General features: G+C 46.1%; 2 protein-coding genes across 3 annotated transcripts; one reads left to right on the top strand and one right to left on the bottom strand.

Annotated features, from left to right (window-relative positions):
- The first annotated feature begins 471 nt into the window (after window positions 1-471).
- Window positions 472-3,877, top strand: LOC134380655 (cardiotrophin-1). Of its 2 annotated transcripts, none has more exons than XM_063100718.1 (3): window positions 472-534; window positions 1,698-1,813; window positions 3,335-3,877. In XM_063100718.1, the coding sequence occupies exons 1-3, from the start codon at window positions 510-512 to the stop codon at window positions 3,791-3,793; spliced, it is 600 nt and encodes a 199-aa protein (XP_062956788.1). In that variant the 5' UTR covers window positions 472-509; the 3' UTR covers window positions 3,794-3,877. The 2 variants fall into 2 exon arrangements, with proteins under 2 accessions (XP_062956788.1, XP_062956787.1); XM_063100717.1 differs by having other exon boundaries at window positions 473-534; window positions 1,695-1,813.
- Window positions 3,878-5,177: 1,300 nt separating this feature from the next.
- LOC134381014 (cardiotrophin-2-like) lies at window positions 5,178-11,353 on the bottom strand. The gene is made up of 5 exons (XM_063101106.1): window positions 11,182-11,353; window positions 10,834-10,915; window positions 9,215-9,318; window positions 7,178-7,314; window positions 5,178-5,636 (listed from the first exon to the last, which is right to left on the bottom strand). Exons 1-5 carry the CDS (start codon window positions 11,351-11,353, stop codon window positions 5,178-5,180), a joined length of 954 nt encoding a protein of 317 aa, XP_062957176.1.
- Between the last annotated feature and the right edge of the window lie 13,151 nt (window positions 11,354-24,504).

Here is a 24,504-nt window from a genome sequence, read left to right as displayed (position 1 = left end):
TAAGGCCAAGAGGTGTATGTCTGGACAGGTGTGACCCAAGCCTGACGTCCCCCACGATGGCCTCTCTCACACTCGCCCCCAGCCAAAAGGGAGGGCCTGCACATTCCTGTCCTGCCAGCCCCGCAGCTTTCCTCTCCTGTCTCCCCAACTTTCCCCTCCAAACAGCCCAGGCGCCAAACTCTGCCTCAGGTCGAAGCCTGAGCCTCCCCATCCCAGCCGGAAACAAGGCTGCCTCCCAGGTCCCAACACTCCCAGCCCCGAGGACCCGTCCACCGTACAGTCGACCTGCCTCCCCCACCTCAGGCCCCTTCCCCCTCTGGGCAGAGCAGGCAGGGAGCTTAGCTCAGGGCCAAGGAATCTTGCCTGGAAGTTGCCGGGGGGGGGGGGGGGGGGGAATGTTTGGGGTCTGGGCTCTGATTGGCTGCGGCAGGGCCACGCCCCTAACCCTTTCCCCTTCTCCCCCCTCGGAAGGGGGGCGTGGAGGGAACCGGGATCAGCCAGGGGCCAGCATGAGCCGGAGGGAGGGAAGTCTGGGTAAGGGGCTGAGGGACCGGACTCCGGGTCCGTGAGGGCAGCAAGAGTCAGAAGGGTTGGGGTCTGGGTCTCCGCCATCTCGGGTCCGGGAGGGGAGCGGCCTGGGCGGGGGAGAGCAGGGCTCTGGTGTCAGGTAACGAGCGGGTGAGTTGTGAGAAAGGGGCAGGAGCGTGGGTTTAGAAGAGACCTGGGGCTGAAGCTTCAGGGACTTGGGCTCAGGGGTTAGATCACCGATGCGAGTACACCTCGAAGGGGGAGTGGGGTCGGGGCTGGGGCAGGAAGACTGGGTCCACTCTAAGTATCGGGAAAAAAATCAAAGCTGGGGGATTGGAGTTAGGGATAGAATTAGGGAAGGAAGTCTTTGAGCCACAGGAGTGAGTCTTTGAGCTAGTGAGTGACAACAGGAGACACAAGTTGGGGCTGCTGAGGAATGGGACTTGACGGTGGGAAACTCAGGTGGGGGGCGGGAGGCGGGGAAGGAGTTGCCGGACCTGAACTACATTCCCCAGCATGCTTTGGGCGCGCGCGCTGGGCCTCTCGGGAAATGTAGTTCTCCAGGGCGCCACATTCTGGCTTGTGCCTGGGAAGGCTAGATTGATTCATCCGTGCTGCGCAGCTCAGCACTTTGCATAGAAGGGGCATGAGGGAGGGAAAGGGACTTCAGTCTCCCTATCTATAAAATGGCCATAACGGCACATTCTCCTTTGAAGTTCTGTGCTTAAAATGAAGTTGAATTCTACCAATATTAACTGAGGTACAGAGGTATGTGAGCCATGTCTTCAAAGGGTTTCCAGGCTAAGGCAGAGATATGCACATTTAAAAGAACCAGTAGAAGAGCTAGTCTGGAAGTATGAACAAGTGGCCCTAAATCGAAAGAAGTTCACTTAAGGGAGGGGGAATCTGGAGGCCTGCACTGAGGAGGCAGTATTTGAATTCAGCTTTAATAGGATTTCAATAAGATTTGGGGACAAGGAACACATTTCAGGTAGAGCAACTGCTTGCTTCATTTTCCCTCAGTTGAAATGGGACAGACCCTGCCCGGCTTGAAAGTTGGAGAATCAAGCAGAGCTTCTGGGTTCAGGAAGGAAGAGCCAGCCTGGGAGAGGTGGTCAAGGAGCAGGGGTTTGAGCTGCCTTCATTCCTCCCCCCTTTCCCACCAGAAGACCCCCAGGCTGACTCCTCAGTCTCACTCCTTCCCCACTTGGAGGCCAAGATCCGTCAGACACACAGCCTTGCCCACCTCCTCACCAAATATGCTGAGCAGCTGCTCCAGGAATATGTGAGTGGGAATGCGGGTGGGGCACCAAGGGCCTGGGGAATGGGGACGCACAGATCACAAAGGTCCTGGACCACTCATTTTCTCAACCTCATTTCCCAGCTGGGGAAAGCAGGGCTCCTGAGAGGGACAGTGACTTGCCCCTGGCCACACAGCCAATTGGATGAAGACCCTATCTGTGCCCCAAATACTGCTCTGTACTCCTCAGCTTGAAGTCTCCCTCCTTGGTGCTTTAAGTCAGAGGCAGCCCGAGGGAGTGAAGAGAACTCTGGTGTGGGAGTCAGGAAACCTAGGTTCTACTTCTGTGTGATCTTGTTACATCATCTCCAATCTCCCCAGCTGTAAAATGAAGCAGCTTAACTGGATGGACTGTGAACTCTTCTCTTTAGTATATGCAGAGAGGCCATAAAAAGTTTTCAATTGGGGACGAAAATTCTATCCCAAGAGGGGACTTTTACAGAGGAGGGGGTTCTGCTCACATCTTTGGTTAGGCAAAGGGCCCAGCCCAGGAAGGAAGATGTTTTCCCAAATTACCCTGGTGTAGTGGAGGGAGGGCTCAGTTTTGAATCAGACAGACTGTAGGCCTTCCAACTTGCTAACTGTGACTGTGGGCAGTAATAATCACATTAAAAATATTAGTATAACAATTACGCCAGCAGGTAGCGGAATAATAGAAAGCACTAACTTTGTAGTCTTAACCAACATTGGTTCAAATTCCAATTCTGCTACTTCCTCGATGGTGTCCTAGAGCAAGTCACTGTATATCTTAAGCTCCAATTTTCTTATTTACAAAACCATCATCATCATCATTACACTCATTATTGGGAAGATTAGAAATAGTGTTTGAAGAGGCAAACACAATGCCTGACCAGAGGCAAGATGTTAGAGCAAAGAACGAATGTTATTTTTACAGCATTTTATAGAATACAAATCACCTTTATCTTTCATTTGTTCATTCATATAATAATTATTCATTGAGCCGGTGCTCAACGCAGGTAGGAGAGGTTGGGGAGGATAGGAGGAGGGAGTGAAATCAACTGGGTCACTATCTTACATGAATCTCGGGAGATTATTGGGAGGAAGACAGGGCAGGGAGCTGTTGCCCCACTTTGCAAATGAGAAGACTGAGGCTCAGGGGAGAGAAATGGTTTTGCCCAAAACCGCACAGCTCGTAAGTGGTAGAGACAGCATTTGAACCCGGGCCCGAAAGATAACCTTAATAAAAGAGCTAACATTTACTGAGCCCTCCTAGGACCCAGGCCCTGTCCTAAGCACTTAACATGCTCATAGTGCCCTTGTGAAGTTGATACTGTTGTTAGCTCCGTTTCGGAAACGAAGGCACTGGTGTAATGCCTGCGTTGTTTGTGATCTCAAACACAACAACCCTGGTAGGAGGGGTTTATCATTTCCAAGATGAGGAAACCAAGGCCCTGGGAGAGGGGCGGAGGGCTCAGTTAAGAATGGACGACCCCCACGGCCCCCCGCGAGGACAACGCTGACCCGCCGCCGGCCGTGTCTCTGCAGGTGCAGCACCAGGGAGACCCCTTCGGGCTGCCCGGCTTCTCGCCCCCGCGGCTGCCGGTGGCCGGCCTGAGTTCCCCGACGCCGACCCACGCGGCGCTGCCGGTGGCCGAGCGGCTGCGGCTGGACGCGGCGGCGCTGGCCGCGCTGCCCCCGCTGCTCGACGCCGTGAGCCGCCGCCAGGCCGAGCTGAACCCGCGCGCGCCGCGCCTGCTGCGGCGCCTGGAGGACGCGGCGCGCCAGGCCCGGGCCCTGGGCGCCGCCGTGGAGGCCGTGCTGGCGGCGCTGGGCGCCCCCGCCCGCGAGCCCCGGCCCGAGCCTCCCACCGCCGCCACCGCCACCGTCGCCGCGGGCGTCTTCCCCGCCAAGGTGCTGGGGCTGCGCGTGTGCGGCCTCTACCGCGAGTGGGTGAGCCGCACCGAGGGCGACCTGGGCCAGCTGGTGCCCGGGGGCCCGGCCTGAGCGTCTGTAGGCGTCCCTGTCGCTTTAGGCATGTCTGTCCTTGCCGGTCTCCACCGCTCTGTCGCGGCCGTCTCTCTTTATCTGTCCTCATTCTCCTTTCCCCTCTGGACCCCCTTGTCTCCGCGTGCAGCTTCCCCTGGGTCTGCCATTTTCTTGCTTTCCCTCCCATTTTCTCCATCCTTGGGTCTGCCTCATTCTCTTTGGTCTCCCCCCTTTTCTGTCTCTCGGGTCTCTCTGTCTCTCTCTGTACCCATCTGTTGTCTCCCTTAGCCCTGTGTGAGCGTGTGTACATCTCAGCCTCGTCGCTCTGTCTCCCTCTGTTCCTCTCTCTGTCCCTTCCTGGCCAGGGACGTGCCTGCTGGTCCTGTGATGGGAAGGCAGCTCCAGACAAATTGCTGCCACCTTCCCCTGTCGCTCCACCTGCCACCTCACTCTCCGCAGTCCCATCCGTCCCTTTGGGCCCCGCCTCCTCTCCCTTTTATGTCCTTCTCCTCCTCCACCTTCCTCTGCCCTGTCCCTGCACGACCCCCACTCCCACCCCAAGCCAGGTCTGTGGAGAGAAAAAGAGCAACGCCTTAAAAGAGTTTTGTTTCTGAAAATAAATTAACTTTTTGTTAATAAAATGCTAAAAAATAAACACAAAACTGAAGTTGTATATACAGTTGTTGAAAATGGGGACACAGCTTTGAGGAGAATAGGATCCCTGGGGTGCAGCCTGGTCCCTCAGACAAACCCAAAAGTCACAGTATGAATAGTCAGCCCAGAACAGGAAGAGATGTTCCCTGAGCAAGAAACAGATGTGACTTGTGTCCTTAGTTCTTTAAGAATTGGATTTCTATTGATCAGGAAGTGAAGTCCCTTGAAGAACAGTGGCTGTAGAGAGGTAGACAAGGGGAGGAAGTGAACTCCAACAAGAAGGGAGGCCTATCTGCTCAGAAAGGGCATATCTTCACACAGGAAGTGAGGTAGATGGAGACAGGAAGGCAGCCCCTGGGTCTCCCAAAATTACAGAAAGGAGAAGATCTCAGGGCTCTCCCTGAAGGAGACCAACTGTCCCCTCCCTGTAGAGTGGGAAAAGAAGCCTCTTGAGAGAGGCACTTCTTTCCAGCCCGGAAGTGGGCAACCAGTACCACTGGACTGGTAGTCCATGAAATGCTCTCTGGGGAAACCCACCCTGATCTGGAAGGGAGGCCATGGGATCTGGGTAGGAAGGCCCAGGCAATAAGAGATTGAGGCCTGGCTTTCAGGAAATATTCCCAAAGACATAGCACATAAGTCCTGTGTGCTAGACAAGATGTATCTCCTTCTCTAGCCCAGAAGCAAGGCAGAAAAGAGTGCTGTGAAAGAGGAAGTGTTGCAGCCTCTGACAGGAAGTCCTACCTCTCTATGCTGGGTATTTGGCCTTGAGCAGAGCCAAGTCCCTCACAACGCGGTCTGTCCAGTGACCATATTCCCGGGTCACTACGTAGCCTCGACATTTCCTTTCAAAGGCTGAAGCCCCAAAAGGGACAAGCCCAAGAGTGTCCTCTTCAGGGGGGATAGGCAGCCCCAGGGCAGTCATGATGGCAGCCATGTTACCCAGCAGGCCTTGGGCCCTGAGTCGTGCAGCCCCTAGCTGGGCCAGCAGGATGGGACTACCAGGATTCAAGTCGCTCTGGTCATCTCCCACGAGCTGGAGGTGCTGAGTCAAGGCGAGGAAGGCCCCCTGGGCACGGCCTAGCCGCTCCCGATCATCCAGGGCATGCCAGGTCTTGAAAGAGATGGCGGCAGGAGGCAGGCTGCGCAGCTGGAGCTCAGGGGCTGAGAAGCCAGGGTCACTAAAGGGGCTGCCCTGGTACTGGAGCTGCATGAGGGACAGACACAGACAGGAGTGACCAAAGGGGTACTTGGGACCCTGACTTCACATCTGCCTCTGAGACTGGCATCCTGCTAGTTGGAGTCGCCATTCACTAACACTCAGAGAGTTGGTGGGACATCCTAACACAGGGCAAGGGTCCGGTTAGGCTCCAGTTTGGCTCCAGTTTGTCATCGTCCATGTCCTAGATGTGCAATGCTGAGTCACAAGCTTTGGCAATTCCCCTGTGCCTGCGTTATTGTGTGGATGATCAGAAATAATACATGTAAAGCATTTAGCACAGCATCTAACATACAAGAAGGGTGTGATAAGCCATTACTAATTAATAATATATTTATATTAATATGTGATTATATTAATTACTTATTATAGTATTTTCAATCCACATATATTATTGACAACATAGTTACAGCCTGATAGCTTTCTTTTTAATTTACATTTAGTTGTTTATGTTTGTTAACTTTACTATAATTGTTAATAAATCATTGTTCATATTATTATATTTAATTGAAAGCCTTCTCCATCAAACTTCTCATCTCCACAAACTGAGACCCACAGAATCTTAATGCACACTGAGAAATGTCCTAATTGGTTGATCACCTACTCCTGCAGACCCATTTTACAGGTGGAGAAACTGAGGCTCAGGGTGCTCAAGCCTATCCAGGGAACAGTGGCGGATATGGGACTAGGAGGTAGATTGAGTAACTTCACCTGGTCCTGGAATGTATTACAGTGAAAGCATAGCAAACCCCAGAGCCCCCAGGGCCAGGCTGATCATGTCACTTGGGAAGAAGACAGGACTGAGATGGGGTGGGAGTTAAGACCAAGAGGGTCCCTATGCCTGCTTCACACAGGCATTCATATTCAGAATTTGAACAGACACCGTGTGGGCTTAACAAAAAATATCTGTGGGTCTGACCCAGACAGCAGCTGGCAGTTTGAATTTCTAGATGGTGGGGTGGGGCGTGAGGTGGGGTGATTGGGGGCACAGAATTTCAAGACCTGGTTTCAGATCCTGGCACCGCCAGTTATTAGTTCTGTGACCTCATGCAGATTATTCACCCCCTTGAAGACTGAGTTTCCTTATCTATAAAATGGACTGTGTATAATTCCACCTCCCAGAACTGTTTGAGAAGTCAATGAGATCACGGGAATAGAGTACCTTGCATGGCATAGGGCTCAAGTGAGCACACAGCATGAGCTGGAAATCGTCGTGGCTATGTAAAGCCCTTCCCTCTAGATGCTCTCTCTGAACCTTGTAACAGTCCTGAGAGGTCAGCAAAGGCAGGATCACCGTCTCATTTTGCAGATGAGGAAGCTGAGATCAAGACAGGAAGAATGACTTGCCCAAGGTCACCGGCCATCAGTGACAGCATTCGAGTGAGTGTGTCTCTAGTTAAAAGAGCCCCGTACCCTCAGACCCACAGAAGGAACTTCCCCTGGGCTTGCTGTGCTTCCCCCAGCCAGGCTGGGCCAGGAGGGCAGTGTCCCTCTCCCCTGGTCCCCTGCTTTTGCTCAGCGTCACTCACGTAAATCTGCAGCAGCGTTGAGGTATTCTTCTGCATGTAGAGGGCCAGGCTGTAGGCTTGGCTGATGGGCTCAGCTGGGGAGATGGGGGCTGCCAGACTGAGGGGTGGCAGCAGCAGGGTCAGCAGGCAGAGGGGGGCTGGCAGAGGAATCAGAGGTCAGCACCAAGGCCCGACCCTGCCTGCCCATTCACTCCTCCTTCTTGGCAACTCCTCCAAAGGGTACAGCCCTTGTGGCCCACAACCGTCTTGTATCTCCAAGTCAGGGCAGAACTCCTTGTAGGCCGATTATTTCTACCAGGACACTCCCTGAACTCCAGACTCATGTATTCAACTTGTTACTTGACATTTTCACTTGGCTCTTACTAAGCATCTCAAACTCAAAATATCCAATACTAGGCTCTGGATTCCATCCCCCCTCTGACTCCCAACCCTCCCCTCCAAACTCCCCCATCTCAGGTAAAGCATTTCCATTCTTCCAGTTACCCAGGCCCAAACCATGGGTCCTCTTTGCGGCCTCGTTTTTTTCTTACTCTGCATATCTAGTACCACAGCAAATCCCACTGACTCTATCTTTAAAAGGCAGCCAGTGCAAACGTTTTCTGATCAATCTTGGTGCTCATTACAAGGATGTGTTCATGTTGTGAAAATTCATTGAGCTGTACACTTATGACTTGTGTGCTTGTTACTTTAAATAAAAAGTTTTAAAAGATGAAAAGATCTTTCCCTCCTTCCACTGCTTCCACCCTGTCCATGCCACCATCACCTCTTGCTTGGGCGGTGCCCTCCTCCCTAGTCCCTCTGCTTCCAGCCTTGCCTCCCCATCCCAGGGCCCCAAGTCCAGCCATAAGCCTCATGCTCCAGCATATGCCTGGCCCCCGCCTCACTGAGCATGAAAACACAGTCCTCAGCATGGCCTGCAGAGGCATGTGCCCTCTGCCCTGGCTTTCTTTATGTTTCCCCCGCAGGCCCTTCCCCTTGCTGTGGCCCCTCGGGACTGCCCTCCACACCTGCCGAGACTGGCTACTCCTTGTCCTTCAGGCCTCAGCTCAGACAAGCTGTCCTGGCAATCATATCAGAAGCCCCTATCCCCGATTTCTCATCTTCAGAGACTTTTGTTATCTGAAGCTCCCTCATTTATTTATTTGTTTACTTGCTTGCTGCTGCCTCTCCAACTAGAATATCAACTCCAAGGAAGAGGAAACCTTATCTGGTTCATTCACTGCTGGTTCCCCGTAATAAGCATCTGTTGAATGAATGAATGAGTGAATGAATGTTGCTATGAACATTCTTATCCCAGCCTCTTTGGGCGCTTTTCAAATAGGAATATCTTGGGGCTGGCTGGTTAGCCCACTTGGGAGAGCGTGGTGTTGACAACACCAAGGTCAAGGGTTTGGATCGCCATACCAGCCAGCCAACAAAAAAATAAAAAGTAAAATAAAACGAGAATATCTGGATTAGAGGGCATGCTTATTTTAAATTTGAATAGATGCTGCCAGATTGTCCTCTCAAAGGTCTGGCCCCACCTGTGGTATGAGGCTCAGAGAGGATGGGATTCCCTAAGGTCACCAGTGAGGAAGTGATGGAGACGAAGCAACCCCAGGATGGTCACTTTCATTACCCTTCCCACATTCCTGAGTTCCCAGAAGTTCAGAACCAATGAAGAGAAGGTCAAAAGTTTCATTCATTCATTCATTCATTCATTCAACAAACTTAGATCATCAAGCCACCTTCTATCAAGCTGGCATTATATTTACTTATTACATGTAATGTGTGTCTGCAGAATGATGTCTCCATAAGGCCATGGATTTTTGTCTGTTTGTCACTGCGGTATCCCCAAATGCTTAGAACAGTGCCTAGCACATAAGACACTCAATAAATATTTGTTGGATGAATGGCGAATTAAATCTTCCATGTGGAAGGATCTGGAGGTTTCCAGCAGATGCAAGGACAGCCAAGCACCCATGTCACAGCCCAAGGGCTGCAGTGCCCCTTCCCGTCCTGGTGTCTGAGGCCTGGCACCCCTGCCTGCTCACTCACCCAGCGGATAGCTCATGCTCTCTCCTGCTTCCTTCCTCTCTGCAGTCTCTGGGTCTTTCCAGGGTGCCTGTCCTCCCGTCCCTTGGGTGGCTTTATACCTGGGGCTGCCCAGGAGGGAGGGAAGGAGTCACGCCCTGGGGAGGGGGCAAGCAGCAGGCAGGGTCCTGGCAAAGAATAAAAGACAGACCCGGCCATGGGACAGAACAGGGAGAGGTTTGGGAGGGACCCAGAAGAGCATATATTCCAGGCAGAGAGGCCAGGACTCAGGGTACAGAAGACCCAGAGACAGGGAACAGGCAGGGAAGTGGAGGCTGAGGGGGTACCCTAGACCCCTACAGCTCCCAAATTCAACCTTAAACTCTGGTGGCTGGGAGGGAGGGGTAAGGGCGTGGAGGGGATTATCGGGGGACAAAGGGGCTGCCCCACTCCCTGCCGCTCCGCACGTCCTGGGATCCAGTTTCCCCTGAGGAGGCGGCCCCTGCTCCGCCCCACAGGGACCCAGGCATTTGGCCCTGGCTCCCAAGGAGTTGGGGAAAAGGGACAGCAGGGGTGGTGTGTGAGCCACATCACCCACATGCAGGTGCCCTATAGACACAGGAGCACGCACACGTGCACTCACACGTTGGCACGTGGGCACACACCAGGCACGCACACACACTTGCCTCCATTCATTCATTCAAGTACGCAGGGCGCCTTACACTGTGCCAGTCTCTGTTTTAGGTGCTGCGGATAGAGCAGGGAACAAGACAGACAAAAGTCCCTACTGTCATGGAGCTGACACCATAGTGGTCATGCCTACGTATGTGTTGTATCTCGCCAGACCTACACAAGTCTCGCACCCAGAGTCCCAGAGTCCCAGACAGATGAGCGCACACACACGTACAGACACATGAACACATACCACACCTGGAGGCCCAGCCAGAGGTGCCTGCATAGAGCAGGCGTTTACACACAAGAGATACACACACCTCGTGCCCATACAGGGACACGCAGACATGTGTGTAGCTGGGCATTAGGAATCTTGGGATCTAGCCACGTCCTAGCTTCCGCTACACTAGAGATCTTGTTCCTCTGCCCGGGCACAAACCACATGGACACACACAGATGCACACACCTGAGGCATTCCTCCTCCCCCTGAAGAAGCCTTGTGGCAGAGGGGCAGGGTAGGGGGAGACAGACATTCCTCTGCAGGGGTCTGCCAACATGTTCGTGATGGAGAGGATGTCCCGCTCTCACCCTTGCCTGCCCTCTGAGTCAGAGAGTGATCAGTCAGACCCCCACCCAAATTCCAGCCGGGGTGGCTAGAACGCTGCCCCACCCTATCTCCCCTCACTGGGGGGTGACGTGGAGGGAGGGGGCCCATACATTCACTCAGCAGATATTAATGGAGCACCTACTGTGTGCTAGCACCAGGCTGAATAATGTGGCAGGCACGGTCCCTGCCTCATGGAGCACATAGTCCAGTGGGGAGACCAATAATACACACCTGAACTAATAAAGCCAAGATTTCCTAGAGCGACAGAACACTGAGAGGAAGCCAGAATAGAGCGATGTGATTAGCTGGGGGTTGGGAGGACTTAGATGAGGAGTCTGAGGCCCAGAAAGGGGCAGCTACTTACCAGGAGTCACACAGCAAAGCCAGGGCAGATCCTAGACTCCTGCCCCCAGCTTGGGTTGGAGGTGGGGTGTCCGAGATCTGAACTATGAGCAAAAAGAGGGAGGAGGTCAAGGAAAAATGCGGGTTCCAGGGGGGGTCCTCAACAGGTTCTCCAAGGCTGGGGGATGCCAGGGCTGGCAGGTGGTGATGTCAGGGGATTAGAGCGAGCCCATTGAGTGGGTGCACTGAGGCGTAGTCCACACCATGGTGCTGGATGCGGGGAAGGAGGAGGGCAGAAGGGGAGGAGGGAAGCAGACACTCGATCTGGTGCTATTCACAGGTGGATGGTGGACGTGGGGCCAGGCCTCACCCCTGCCCAACCCCACCATGCCTGCCTTCTGGAGGCGCCCTTCACAGCTGCAGGAATCAGCCCCATCCCGGGCCCAGCTCCGCTTGTCCACAGGGCCTATTTTGGCAAAGGCCATCAGCTCTGCCACTCGTCCAGCTCCCTCCCTGCCCCCTGCAGGCCCACCTGTCTCCATCTCTGATTTGATCTTACCAGAAGCTGATACCTTGGGAATCCAGCAATTTATGAGTCAGCAGACCTGGGTTCAAGTCCTGCCTCTGTTCATCACTAGCTTGGGCAAGTCACTTAACGTCTCTGAGCTTTAGTTTGTTTTCTTATCTGGAAACTGGGGTAATAATTCCCATCTCCCAGGCTGTCACCGACTCCACCCACCAGGTGCCTGCCATCAGGGCACAGCCCACTCCATTCGTTAATTCCATGGACCTTCACAGCACATTCCAGAGCCTGGGAGATGATGGCAACCAAGACCAAGAGGCCCCTGGCCCCCTGGAGCACACAGCCTTGCGGTTCCCCCTTCATCATCATCATCATCACCACCACTAACATTTCTCAAGTGCTTACTAGGGGCCTGCAATTGTTCTAAGCTGCTTCTGTATATTGACTCACTATCTCTTTACAAAATCTCTTGGAGTAGGTAGTACTGTGTCCCCATTTAGCAGATGAGGAAATGGAGGCACAACAAGGTTAAGTGATCGGTCCGGGGTCCCACCACTAGTAGGGAGCAGTGCTAGGATTTGAATGCAGGCACCAGAGCTGGGGCTCTTTACCGTAACCACTACCTTCAGCCTCTGGCACCCTGGGTTATCTGGCCAGCGGCTGTCATCCCTATTTCTCAGATAAGATACCGGGAAAGGAAAAGAATCACATTTTTAAAGCCTCAATTATGCTACTACCGAATGGCTACTGTGTGACCTGAACTTCCCAAAGAAGTGACACATGAACAGAGTCTAATCAGATGAGTAGACTTTGCCAAATACCAGAAGCTACCCTCAAATTATGCTTCATAAAACACTTTGGGATAAAGATGCAGAACTAGACAAGGAGATCAATGGAACAGAATAGAAAGACCAAGAACAGACCCGTGTATACGGAGGTATTTAGTATGTGATAGAAGTGACATTTCAATGAGGAAGGATAAGAACACACTGTTTTAAAAAGATGGTACAGGGACAGCTGTAAGATTATAGGGAAAAGTTTAGTTAGGTCTTATGGGTGCAGCTGGTGTCCCACCCAGATTGTTTTACTGGTAGTGCACTAGCCCCCAGCTGGTATGTGTATTGGTTGCTAATGGCTCACAGCTACCTTCTTCTCCCGTGGACCAAAGGATGCACTTTACAGCAAAGAAAGTGCGGTGGTGACATACTACCCCTTGCTGCACCATCCAGAAGCTGCTGGCCTCTTAGGGTGATGGAACAGCCTCTGGAGGGCACAGCTGAGATGCCAGCATGGAGAGGATGCAGCACCATCTTTCAGAAGGAGACACACACCTTAAACTAAGGCTATTCAATGGTGCTGTGCCCCAGGAGGTGGGTACAGGAGGCTTCAGTTCCGAAGGGTGGAAGCAGGAGTGGCTCTGCTCACTACCACTCCCAGTGTGCCCCCTGGTGAATTTGTGCTTAGTCCCCTCCAACTTTAGGCCCTGAGGATCTAGAGATCCTAGTCCCTGGTTTCTAGAGTGGGGAGAAACATTTCTACCCAGGGACATGGCAAGAGGCCTCCTGTAATTTGGATGTGGTTTCTGCCCTCCAAAACTCATGTTGAAACTTAATCCCCAATGTAACAGTATTAAGAGGTGGGGCCTTTAAGAGGTGACTGAGTCATGAGGGCTCTGTCCTCATGAATAGATTAATCCATCAGTGGATTAATGTGTTAATGGATTAATGAGTTATCACCAGAGTGAGTCGGTTATAAAAGCCAGTTGGGCTCTTGTGCGCACCTCTTGCCCTGTGATGCCTTCTGCCCTGCTACGCTGCGGCACGAGGCCCTCACCAGAAGCAGACCAGATGCACCTTCTTGACCTTGGACTTCCCAGTCTCCAGAACTGTAGGAAATAAATTTCTTTTCTTTATAAATTGCCCAGCCTCAGGTATTCTGTTATAGCAACAGAAAACGAGCTAAGATAAGTCCCACTGAATTTTGAGCTGCAGCTGCTGCCTGGTCACTTTGGTCCCCTCATGACCAGCAGGCAAAGAAAAGGCTTGCTACATACTGGCAGAGGTAATAGACCCCGGTTGTCACCAGGTGCTAGGAGGATGTTTAGCACTCAGACATTTCTAGATACCCACAATGAGCTTTATTTGTAAATGGGCAAGTATTATAGCCATGACCTGATAGGGCATAGGAACTAGAGACTCGGCTTCTGCAGAGATGAGAGTCAGGGTCAACCCACTAGGCAAACTATCTACAGGAGCAGAAATACCCACTGAAGCTGGGAGTGAGGGGTTGGGGGGTGGCTAGAATGAGTAGGTGGCAAAGGAAGGAGGTGATGAATATCAGTTAAGGCTCCAGAGCATGGTGCTGGTAACACCAAGGTCAGGGGTTCGGATCCTTGTACGGCCAGCTGCCAAAAATAAATTTTTTTAAAAAGGCTCTAGAATTAACTCTTCTATGTTTACCCAGAAATTGTGACCAATCAGAAACATGGAGAAGCTGGACGTGCACAGGGTGAACTTATTGGGAGAAGCAAGTCGACCTGAGCAAAGCAAAGGTGTATTCTGGTGCACGCTTCGATGCCCCACTTGGATCCCTTTGACCACAGTACATCCCTCACCCCCCTGCTGTCCCCCATCTCTGGGGAACTGCCTTGTGCCCCTCCCCTGGCAAAACATGATCAATGACAGACGGGCCCAGGGTGATAAAAGGCAGGACCCTTGCCTCCAGGTGGAACTAATTGGCAGTACAGTGTGGGCTCCAGAGCTTTCTCTGGACTCAGAGACCACATCTCAGCTTTTCCCTCCCAGCTCTATCCGGACCACCTCCTTCTTCTGGGACACTTCCTCATCACTAGGTCAAGAATCCTCATCTTGCACAGTTTCCCTTCCTAACATCATTTTAAAAATTAATAATAGTTTAAAGACTTAAATATGAAAAAGATCTCTAAAATCATTAGGTAAAAATATAGAAGAACACTTTAAAAGCTTGGGCTAAGAAAAAGCCTTCTAAAGCAAGTCGCATAACACAACACCCATAAAGTAAAAAGTAAAAGGTGAATACATTTAACATTTATCTCTATTTTTTTTTTCACTCTAAGTGCACTCAGATGTTGCTAGAGATTATTGGAGTGTACTGTCTCACAATCCAGAATACTAATGGGGATGATCCCACTCATATTTTCGTTAGGATCACGGTGATGTTAAACTATGTCCACAAATTCTTTGGCACTCCTCCCTTCAAAAGGAAGAGCCTAATTCCCTGCCCTCAAATGCAGCTGGTTCTAGTGTCTTACCTGCAGCAAACAGAATGCAGCAGAAGTGATGCTATGTGACTTCTGAGGCAAGATTGTAAGAAGTGCTTCTTTGGACACTTGTCCTTGGAATCCAGGTGCCATGTTGGGAAGAAGCCCAGGCCACATAAAAGGCCATGTGCAGGTGCTCTGGCCAACAGCCAGCATCAGCTGCCACGCATGAAAATGAATGAAAACTTCAGATGATTCCAGCCCCCAGCTTTTGAGTCTGCCAGCTGAGCCCCTAGACGTGGTGGAGCAGCGAGATGCCATCCCTGCTGTGCCCCTACTGAATTCCTGACCCACAGAAACCATGAGAGATCACAAATGATTATTGTTGTTTTAAGCCACTAAATTTAGGGAGCAATAGGTAACTAATAGAAGGGCTGCATGAAATATGTATATGGCATAAAAATAAAGAGCAAATGAATCACAGAGACTCAGTAGCAATTTGCAGAAAGCATCCAGACAGTTTACAACACAGCATGAAACAAAAAGGTGTTTAACATTTTAGACTCCCTAGAATATTTTAAATCGTCAATATTTCACATGCAATTGAGTTGATTTTCTCTTAAACATGGTTTAAATTGTCATAGATATGTGAAAACTAGCATGCAGAAGAAACTTTTGTTTAGCCAACTGAAAAACCAAGTTGGCTGTCCTGTGCAAAGACTTGAGTATGTATGTCCTCACAAGTAACCTCTCATTGGTGCATGAGAATACATGTGAAAATTAGAAATACAGATTCCTGGCCCCACACAGAGATTCAAGAGACCTGGGATGGACCCCAGGCCTCTGCATTTTTAGCTTGGAGGCTACCCCTGCCCCATCTCCTAGGGCACTCTGGGTCACATGTTGAAGGACAATGAGTAATACACACATTCTATCTTCCACATAGAACAAGGCCTGGCAAGAAAAAAACAAAACAGGTAGGAGAACTGTTGTAGATTAAAAAGATTCAGGAAACAAAACAACAATATCAGTTATTTATTGCTGTGTAACAAATTATTCCAAAACCTTGTGACTTACAATAACTATTATGTCACAGTTTCTGTGGGTTGGGAATCTGGGCACATCTGGCTGAGGGGCTCTCACAAGGCTGCAATCAGGGTCAGGGCTGCAGTCACCCCAAGGGGGTAGGGTATCTGCTTCCAAGTCCATTCAGGAGGTGTTGGCAGGATTCAGTCCTGCCCGTCTATTAGTTGGAGGCTGTCCTCAGTTCCCTGCCACAGTGACCTTGCCATAGTGCAGTTCACAACATGATATCTTGCTTGACTAGAGAAGCCAAGAAGACGTAGAGAGAGTGCTAAGAGGGTGGGAGTCATGGTCTTTTATAGTATTATCTTGGAGGTGACACCCCATCACTTTTGCCTATCCTTTTCCTTATAGAAACAAGTCTCTAAGTCCAGCCTGCATTCCAGGGCAGGGGGACACCAGGAGGCAGGGATCACGTGGGGCTGTCTCAGAGGTGCCTACTGCAGCAGCCAAATGCAGTATGTGGACCTGGTTTAGATTCTGATTTCTTTCTTCTTCTTCTTTTTTTTTTTTATTGAAACATAGTTGATTGTACATATCTGTGGGGTACAGCGTTAAATATCAATACCTGTGTAATATGTGATGCTCAAAACAGGTTAATTAGTATATTCAACATTATACAATGTAATCACTTTTTGTGGCCCTTAATCAATTTCTCCCTTACCCCCCTTCTTCTCCCCTTCCCCATCTCTGGTGACCTCAGTTCTGTTCACTCCTTTTGAAAGTTCAACGTATTGTTGTGATTGTTATTTGTTTGTTTGTTTGTTTGTTTCTTTCTTTCTTTTTTAGCTCCCACTTATGAGTGAGGACATGCGGTATTTCTCTTTCTGTGCCTGGCTTATTTCACTCAACATAATTTTCTTCAAGCTCATCCATGTTGCTGCAAATGACAGTATTTCATTCTTTTTTATGGCATGGTAGTATTCCATCGTATAAATGTATCACATTTTCCTTATCCAGTCATCTGATGATGGACATTTAGGTTGGTTCCAATTCTTAGCTATTGTAAATAGAGCTGCGATAAACATGGGAGTGCAGGTATCCCTTCAACATTATGATTTCCATTCCTTTGGTTATATACACAGCAGTGGAATTACTGGACCTATGGCAGTTCTATCTGTAGTTGTTTGAAGAAACTCCATAACGTTTCTCATAATGGCTACACCAATTTACAGTCCCACCAACAGTGTTGGAGGATTCCCCTTTCTCCACATACTCGCCAGCATTTGTTATTCTTTGTCTTTTTGATAATGGCCAGTCTAACTGGTGTGAAATGATATCTCAATGTGGTTTTGATTTGCATTTCCCTGATGCTGAGTGATGTTGAGCATTTTTTCATGTGTCTGTTGGGCATTTGTATATCTTCCTTTGAGAAATGCCTATTCAGCTCTTTTGCCCATTTTTTAATTGGGTTGCTCATTTTTTTACTGTTAAGTTTTTTGAGTTCCTTGTATATTCTGCATATTAATCCCTTGTTGGATGCGTGGTATGCAAATATTTTCTCCCACCCTGTAGTTTGTCTTTGTGCTAAGTTAATTGCTTCACTTGCTGTGCAGAAGCTTTCTAGTTGATATAACCCTATTCATTAATTTTTCCTTTTGTTGCCTGTGCTTTTAGAGTCTTGCTCATAAAGGTTTTGCCCAGTCCTACTTCCAGAAGTGTTTCCCCTATGTTTTCTTTTAGGAGTTTTATAGTTTCAGGTGTTATATTTAAGTCCTTAATCCATTTTGAGTTGATTTTGGTAGACGGCAAGAGGTACAGGTCTAGTTTCATTCTTCTACATATGGATATACAGTTTTCCCAGCACCATTTATCAAAGAGGTAGTCTTTTCCCAATGTATGTTCTTGGTGCCTTTGTCAAATATCAGTTGGCTATAAGTATGTGGGTTGATTTCTGGGTTCTCTATTCTATTCCATTGGATCATGTGTCTGTTTTTATGCCAGTATCATAATGTTTTGGTTACTATAGCTTTGTAGCATAATTTGAAGTCAGGTAGTGTTATGCCTCCAGTTTTATCTTTTTTTACTCAGAATTGCTTTGGCCATTCAGGGTCTTTTTTGTTCCGTGTGAATATTAGGATTGTTTTTCCTATTTCTGTGAAGAATATCATTGGTATTTTGATGGGACTTGCATTGAATCTATAGATTGCTTTGGGTAGTATGGACATTTTCACAATGTTAAGTCTTCCAATCCAAGAGCATGGGATATCTTTCTATCTTTTTGTGTCCTCTTTAATTTCTTTCAGCGGTGATTTGCAGTTCTTGTTGTAGAGATCTTTCACCTCCTTGGTTAAACTTATTCCTAGGTATTTCATTTTTTGGTGACTATTCTAAATGGGCTAGGTTTCTTAATTTCTTTTTCTGCTAGTTCATTGTTGGAATATAAAAATGCTACTGATTTTTGCATGTTGATTTTCTACCCTGCAACTTTACTGAAATCATTTAACAACTCTAAGAGTTTTTATGTAGAGTCTTTAGGTTTTTCTCTGTATAGGATAATGTCATCTGCAAACAGGGACAGTTTGACTTTGTCTTTTCCAGTCTGGATGCCCTTTACTTCTTTTTCTTGCTGATTGCTCTGGCTAGTACTTCCAATACTATGTTAAATAGGAGTGGTGAGAGTGGGCATCCTTGTCTTATTCCCATTCTTAAGGGAAAAGCTGAAATATCATTTCATTCAGGATGATATTGACAGTGGGTTTGTAGTATATGGCTTTTATTGTGTTGAGACACTTTCCTTCTATACCTAATTTGCTGAGTCTTTATCATAAAGGGATGTTGAATTTTGTCAAATGCTTTTTTTGTGTCTATTGAGATAATCATATAGTTTTTGTCCTTGATTTTGTTAATGTGGTGTATTACATTTATTGACTTGCGTATGTTAAACCATCCTTGCATCCCTGGGATGAATCCCACATGATTGTGGTGTACAGTTTTTTTGATGTGTTGCTGTATTCTGTTTGCTAATATTTTGTTGAGGATTTTTGCATCTATGTTTGTCAAAGATATTGGCCTGTAGTTTTCTTTTCTTGTTGCATCTTTGTCTGGTTTTGGTATCAGGGTGATGCTGGCCTCATAGAATGAGTTTGGGAGAATGGGCTCTGTTTCAATATTTTGGAGTAGTTTAAAGAGAATTGGTATTAATTCCTCTTTAAAGGTTTGGTAGAATTCAGCAGTAAAGGCATCCAGTCCTGGGCTTTTCTTTGTTGGGAGACTGCTGATTACTTCTTCAGTCTCATTGCTTGTTATTGGCCTGTTCAGGTTTTCCATTTCTTTCTTTCTTTTTTTTTTTTTTTTTGCCTTTTTCGTGACCAGCACTCAGCCAGTGAGTGCACCGGCCATTCCTATATAGGATCCAAACCCGCGGCAGGAGCGTCGCCGCGCTCCCAGCGCCGCACTCCCAGCGCCGCACTCCCGAGTGTGCCATGGGCTCGGCCCAAGTTTTCCATTTCTTATTGGTTCAGTCTTGGTAGTTGTTTGTGTCCAGAAATTTGTCCATTTCCTCTAGGTTTTTTTATTTGTTGGTTTATAGTTGTTTATAATAGTCTCTAATGAGTCTTTGTATTTCTGCAGGATTGGACGTAATGTCTCTTTTTTCATTTCTGATTTTGATTATTTGGGTCTTTTCTCTTTTAGTTAACCTACCTAATGATTTGTTTATTTTGTTTATCTTCTCAAAAAACCAACTTTTTGTTTCATTGATCTTGTGTATCATTTTGGGGGTCTCTATTTCATTTAATTCTGCTCTGGTCTTAATTCTTGCTTTCTGTCTACTAATTTGGGGATTGGATTGCTCTTGTTTTTCTAGTTCTTTGAGATGTAGCATTAAGTTGTTTATTTGAGATTTTTCTACTCTTTTGATGTAAGCATTTATTGTAATAAACTTTCCTTTTAATACTGCTTTTGAAGTATCCCACAAGTTGGTATGATGTGTCCTTATTTTCATTAGTTTCAAGAAATTTTTTGATTTCCTGTTTTAATTTCTTCTTGGACCCATAGGTCATTCAGGAGCATGTTGGTTAATTTCCATGTGTTTGTATAGCTTCTGGAGTTTTGTTTCCTATTGATTTCTAGTTTTAATATGTTGTGGTCTGAAAAGATTCATGAAATTACTTCAACTTTAAAAGATTTGTTGAGACAATTTGTGACCTAGTATGTGATCTATCCTGGAGAATGTTCCATGTGCTGATGACAAGAATGTATATTCTGTGGTGGTTGGATGAAATGTTCTGTAGAAGACTGGCTGACTGGATTAAAAAGGAGGACCCAACTATATGCTGCCTACAAGAGACCCACCTCACCCATAATGATTCACATAGACTAAGAGTGAAAGGATGGAAAAAGATTTACCATGCAAACAGAAAAGAAAAACGAGCTGGAGTAGCTATTCTTATATCTGACAAAAGAGACTTTAAACTAAAAACCATAAAAAGAGACAATGAGGGACACTACTTAATGATAAAATGACTGATCCATCAAGAAGACATAACAATCAAAATATGTATGCACCCAATGTTGGAGCAGCCAGATTTATAAAACAAACTCTATTAGACCTAAAGAAGGAAATAGACACTAATACCATAATAGCAGGGGACCTGAACACCCCACTGTCAATATTAGACAGATCATCTAGGCAAAGAATCAGTAGAGAAACACAAGATCTAAACAATACTCTAGACCAATTGCAATTGGCAGACATCTACTGAACATTCCACCCAACAACCTCAGAATATTCATTCTTCTCATCAGCACATGGATCATTCTCCAGGATAGATCACATATTAGGTTACAAATCAAGTCTCAATAAATTCAAAAAAATTGGAATTATCCGATGTATTTTCTCAGACCACAATGGATTAAAACTAGAAATTAATAACAAACGAAACTCTGGAAACTATACAAACACATGGAAATTAAACAGCATTCTGCTTAATGACATATGGGTCCAAAAAGAAATCAAGCAGGAAATCAAAAAATTTATTGAAACAAATGAAAATAATGATACATCATACCAAAACCTGTGGGATACTGCAAAAGCAGTATTAAGGGGGAAATTTTTGCATTAAATGCTCATCTCAGAAGAATGGAAAGATGGCAAGTGAACAACCTAACACTTCACCTTAAAGAACTAGAAAAACAAGAACAATCCAAACCCAAAGTTAGCAGACGGAATGAAATCATGAAGATCAGAGCAGAACTGAATGAAATTGAAACCCAAAAAACAATACAAAAGATCAATGAATCAAAAAGTTGGTTTTTTGAAAAGATAAATAAAATTGACAAACCATTAGCATGGCTAACAAAAAAAAAAAAAAGAAGAGAGAAGATTCAAATAACAAAAATTAGAAATGAAAAAGGCGATATTACAACTGATTCAGCTGAAATACAAGGAATCATTCGAGACTACTATAAACAACTATACGCCAACAAATTTGAAAATCTGGAGGAAATGGATATATTTCTGGACACACACAAGCTCCCAAAACTGAACCATGAAGATGTAGAAAATTTGAACAGACCAATAACAATAAAGGAGATTGAAGCTGTTATCAGAAGGCTCCCAACAAAGAAAAGCCCAGGACCAGATGGATTCACAGCAGAATTTTACCAAACATTCAAAGAGGAATTGACACCGATTCTTTACAAACTATTCCAAAAGATTGAAACAGACGCAAATCTCCTGAACTCATTCTATGAAGCAAACATCATCCTGATACCAAAACCAGGTAAAGATATAACTAAAAAAGAAAACTACAGGCCGATATCCTTGATAAATATAGATGCAAAAATCCTCAATAAAATACTAGCAAACAGAATACAGCAACACATACACAAAATTATTCACCACGATTAAGTGGGATTCATACCAGGGATGCAAGGTTGGTTCAACATACGCAAATCAATAAATGTGATACACCATATTAATAAAGTCAAACACAAGGACCATATGATCATCTCTATAGATGCTGAAAAAGCATTTGATAAAATTCAGCACTCATTCATGACAAAGACCCTCTATAAGTTAGGTATAGATGGAAAGTATCTCAACATAATTAAAGCCATATATGATAAACCCACTGCCAATATCATCCTGAATGGGGAAAAGCTGAAAGCTTTTCCTTTAAGAACAGGAACTAGACAAGGATGCCCACTCTCACCACTTCTATTCAACATAGTTTTGGAAGTACTAGCCAGAGCAATCAGAGAAGAGAAGGAAATAAAGGGCATCCAGATTGGAAAAGATGAAGTCAAACTGTCCCTGTTTGCAGATGACATGATCCTATATATCGAACAGCCTAAAGCCTCTACAGAAAAACTTTTGGAGTTGATAAATGATTTCAGCACAGTAGCAGGATACAAAATCAACACACAAAAATCAGTAGCATTTCTATTCTCCAATAGTGAACATGGAGAAAGAAAAATCAAGAAAGCTTGCCCATTTATAATAGCTACCAAAAAAATAAAATACTTAGGAATTGAGTTAACCAAGGATGTGAAAGATCTCTATAATGAGAACTACAAACCATTGCTGAGAGAAATTAAAGGGGACACAAGAAGATGGAAAGATATCCCATGCTCTTGGATTGGAAGAATCAACATAGTGAAAATGTCCATACTACCAAAAGTGATATACAAATTCAATGCAATCCCCATCAAAATTCCAAGGACATTTTTCTCAGAAATGGAAAGAACTATCCAGACATTTATATGGAATAATAAAAGACCACGCGTAGCCAAAGCAATGCTGAGCAAAAAAAATAAAGCTGGAGGCATAACACTACCCAACTTTAAGCTATACTACAAAGCTATAATAACCAAAACAGTATGGTACTGGCATAAAAACAGACACACTGATCAATGGAATAGAATAGAGAATCCAAAAATCAACCCACACACTTACTGCTATCTGATCTTTGACAAAGGCACCAAGCCTATTCACTGGGGAAGGGATTGCCTCTTCAGCAAATGGTGCTGAGATAACTGGATATCAATATGCAGGAGAATGAAACTAGAGCCATACCTCTCACCATATACTAAAATCAACTCAAAATGGATTAAGGATTTAAATATACACCCTGAAACAATAAAACTTCTTAAAGAAAACATAGGAGAAACACTTCAGGAAATAGGACTGGACACAGACTTCATCAATACAACCCCGAAAGCACGGGCAACCAAAGGAAAAATAAACAAATGGGATTATATCAAACTAAAAAGCTTCTGCACAGCAAAAGAAACAATTAACAGAGTTAAAAGACAACCAACAGAGTGGGAGAAAATATTTGCAAAATATACATCTGACAAAGGATTAATATCCAGCATATATAAGGAACTCAGACAACTTTACAAGAAAAAACAAGCAACCCAATTAAAAAATGGGCAAAAGAGCTAAGTAGGCATTTCTCTAAGGAAGATATACAAATGGCCAACAGACATATGAAAAAATGCTCAACATCACTCAGCATCTGGGAAATGCAAATCAAAACTACACTGAGATACCATCTCACCCCAGTTAGGATGGCTAAAATCCAAAAGACTCTGAACGATAAATGCTGGCGAGGTTGCGGAGAAAAAGGAACTCTCATACATTGTTGGTGGGACTGCAAAATGGTGCAGCCTCTATGGAAAATGGTATGGAGGTTCCTCAAACAATTGCAGATAGATCTACCATATGACCCAGCTATCCCACTGCTGGGAATATACCCAGAGGAACGGAAATCATCAAGTCGAAGGTATACCTGTTCCCCAATGTTCATTGCAGCACTCTTTACAATAGCCATGAGTTGGAACCAGCCCAAATATCCATCATTGGATGAGTGGATACGGAAAATGTGGTATATCTACACAATGGAATACTACTCAGCTATAAAAACGAATGAAATACTGCCATTTGCAGCAACATGGATGGACCTTGAGAGAATTATATTAAGTGAAACGAGTCAGGCACAGAAAGAGAAATACCACATGTTCTCACTTATTGGTGGGAGCTAAAAATTAATATATAAATTCACTCACACACACACACACACACACACACACACACACACACACACACACAAACCGGGGGTGGGGGGGAAGAAGATATAACAACCACAATTACTTGAAGTTGATACAAGCAAACAGAAAGGACATTGTTGGGGGGGAGGGAGGAGAGGGAGGAGGGAGGGAGGTTTTGGTAAGGGGCAACAATAATCAACCACAATGTATATCGACAAAATAAATTTTAAAAAATAATAAAAAATATAAAAGAAATGTTCTGTAGATATCTGCCAAGTCCAGTTGGTCTAAGGTGTGGTTTAAATCCTGTGTTACTCTGTTGATTTGTGCCTAGATGATCTGTCCAATATTGAGAGAAGGGTGTTCAGGTCCCCCAATGTTATTGCATTGGTGTCTATCTCTTTCTTTAGGTCTAATAATGTTTGCTTTATATATCTGGGTACTCCAGTGTTGGGTGCATATATATTTATGATTGTTATCTATCCTTGCTGGATAGATTCCCTTATTATTATATAATAGCTTTCTTTGTCTCTTTTTATAGTTTTTGGTTTAAAGTCTATTTTATCTGATATAAGCACAGCTACTCCTGCTCGCTTTTGATTTCCATTTGCATGGTATATCTTTTTCCATCCCTTCACTATTAGTTTGTGTCTTTAAAGGTGAGGTGAGTCTCTTGTAGACAGCATATAGTTGGATCTAGCTTTTTAATCCAATCAGTTAGTCTGTATCTTTTGAGTGGAGTATTTAATCCATTTACATTTAGGGTTGTTATTGAAAGATATTGTCTTATTCCTGCCATTTTATTGATTTTCATTTGGATGTTTTAAATACTTTTTGTTCCTTTTTTTCTC

This window comes from Cynocephalus volans, chromosome 6 (genome assembly GCF_027409185.1).
Source record: "Cynocephalus volans isolate mCynVol1 chromosome 6, mCynVol1.pri, whole genome shotgun sequence".
NCBI classification, from domain to species: Eukaryota; Metazoa; Chordata; class Mammalia; order Dermoptera; family Cynocephalidae; genus Cynocephalus; species Cynocephalus volans.
The sequence above is the reverse complement of the archived record's forward strand: the minus strand, read 5'-3'. Positions and strand labels throughout refer to the sequence as shown.

Coding starts and splice junctions, on each gene's coding strand:
- LOC134380655 (XM_063100717.1), top strand. CDS start 510: ATGAGCCGGAGGGAGGGAAGTCTGG. Junction 535..1,694: donor CCGGAGGGAGGGAAGTCTGG/GTAAGGGGCTGA, acceptor CTTTCCCACCAG/AAGACCCCCAGGCTGACTCC. Junction 1,814..3,334: donor AGCAGCTGCTCCAGGAATAT/GTGAGTGGGAAT, acceptor GTGTCTCTGCAG/GTGCAGCACCAGGGAGACCC.
- LOC134381014 (XM_063101106.1), bottom strand. CDS start 11,353: ATGGAGACAGGTGGGCCTGCAGGGGGCAGGGAGGGAGCTGGACGAGTG. Junction 7,315..9,214: donor GAGCATGAGCTATCCGCTGG/GTGAGTGAGCAG, acceptor TTCCTCTGCCAG/CCCCCCTCTGCCTGCTGACC. Junction 5,637..7,177: donor CAACGCTGCTGCAGATTTAC/GTGAGTGACGCT, acceptor TCCCTCATGCAG/CTCCAGTACCAGGGCAGCCC.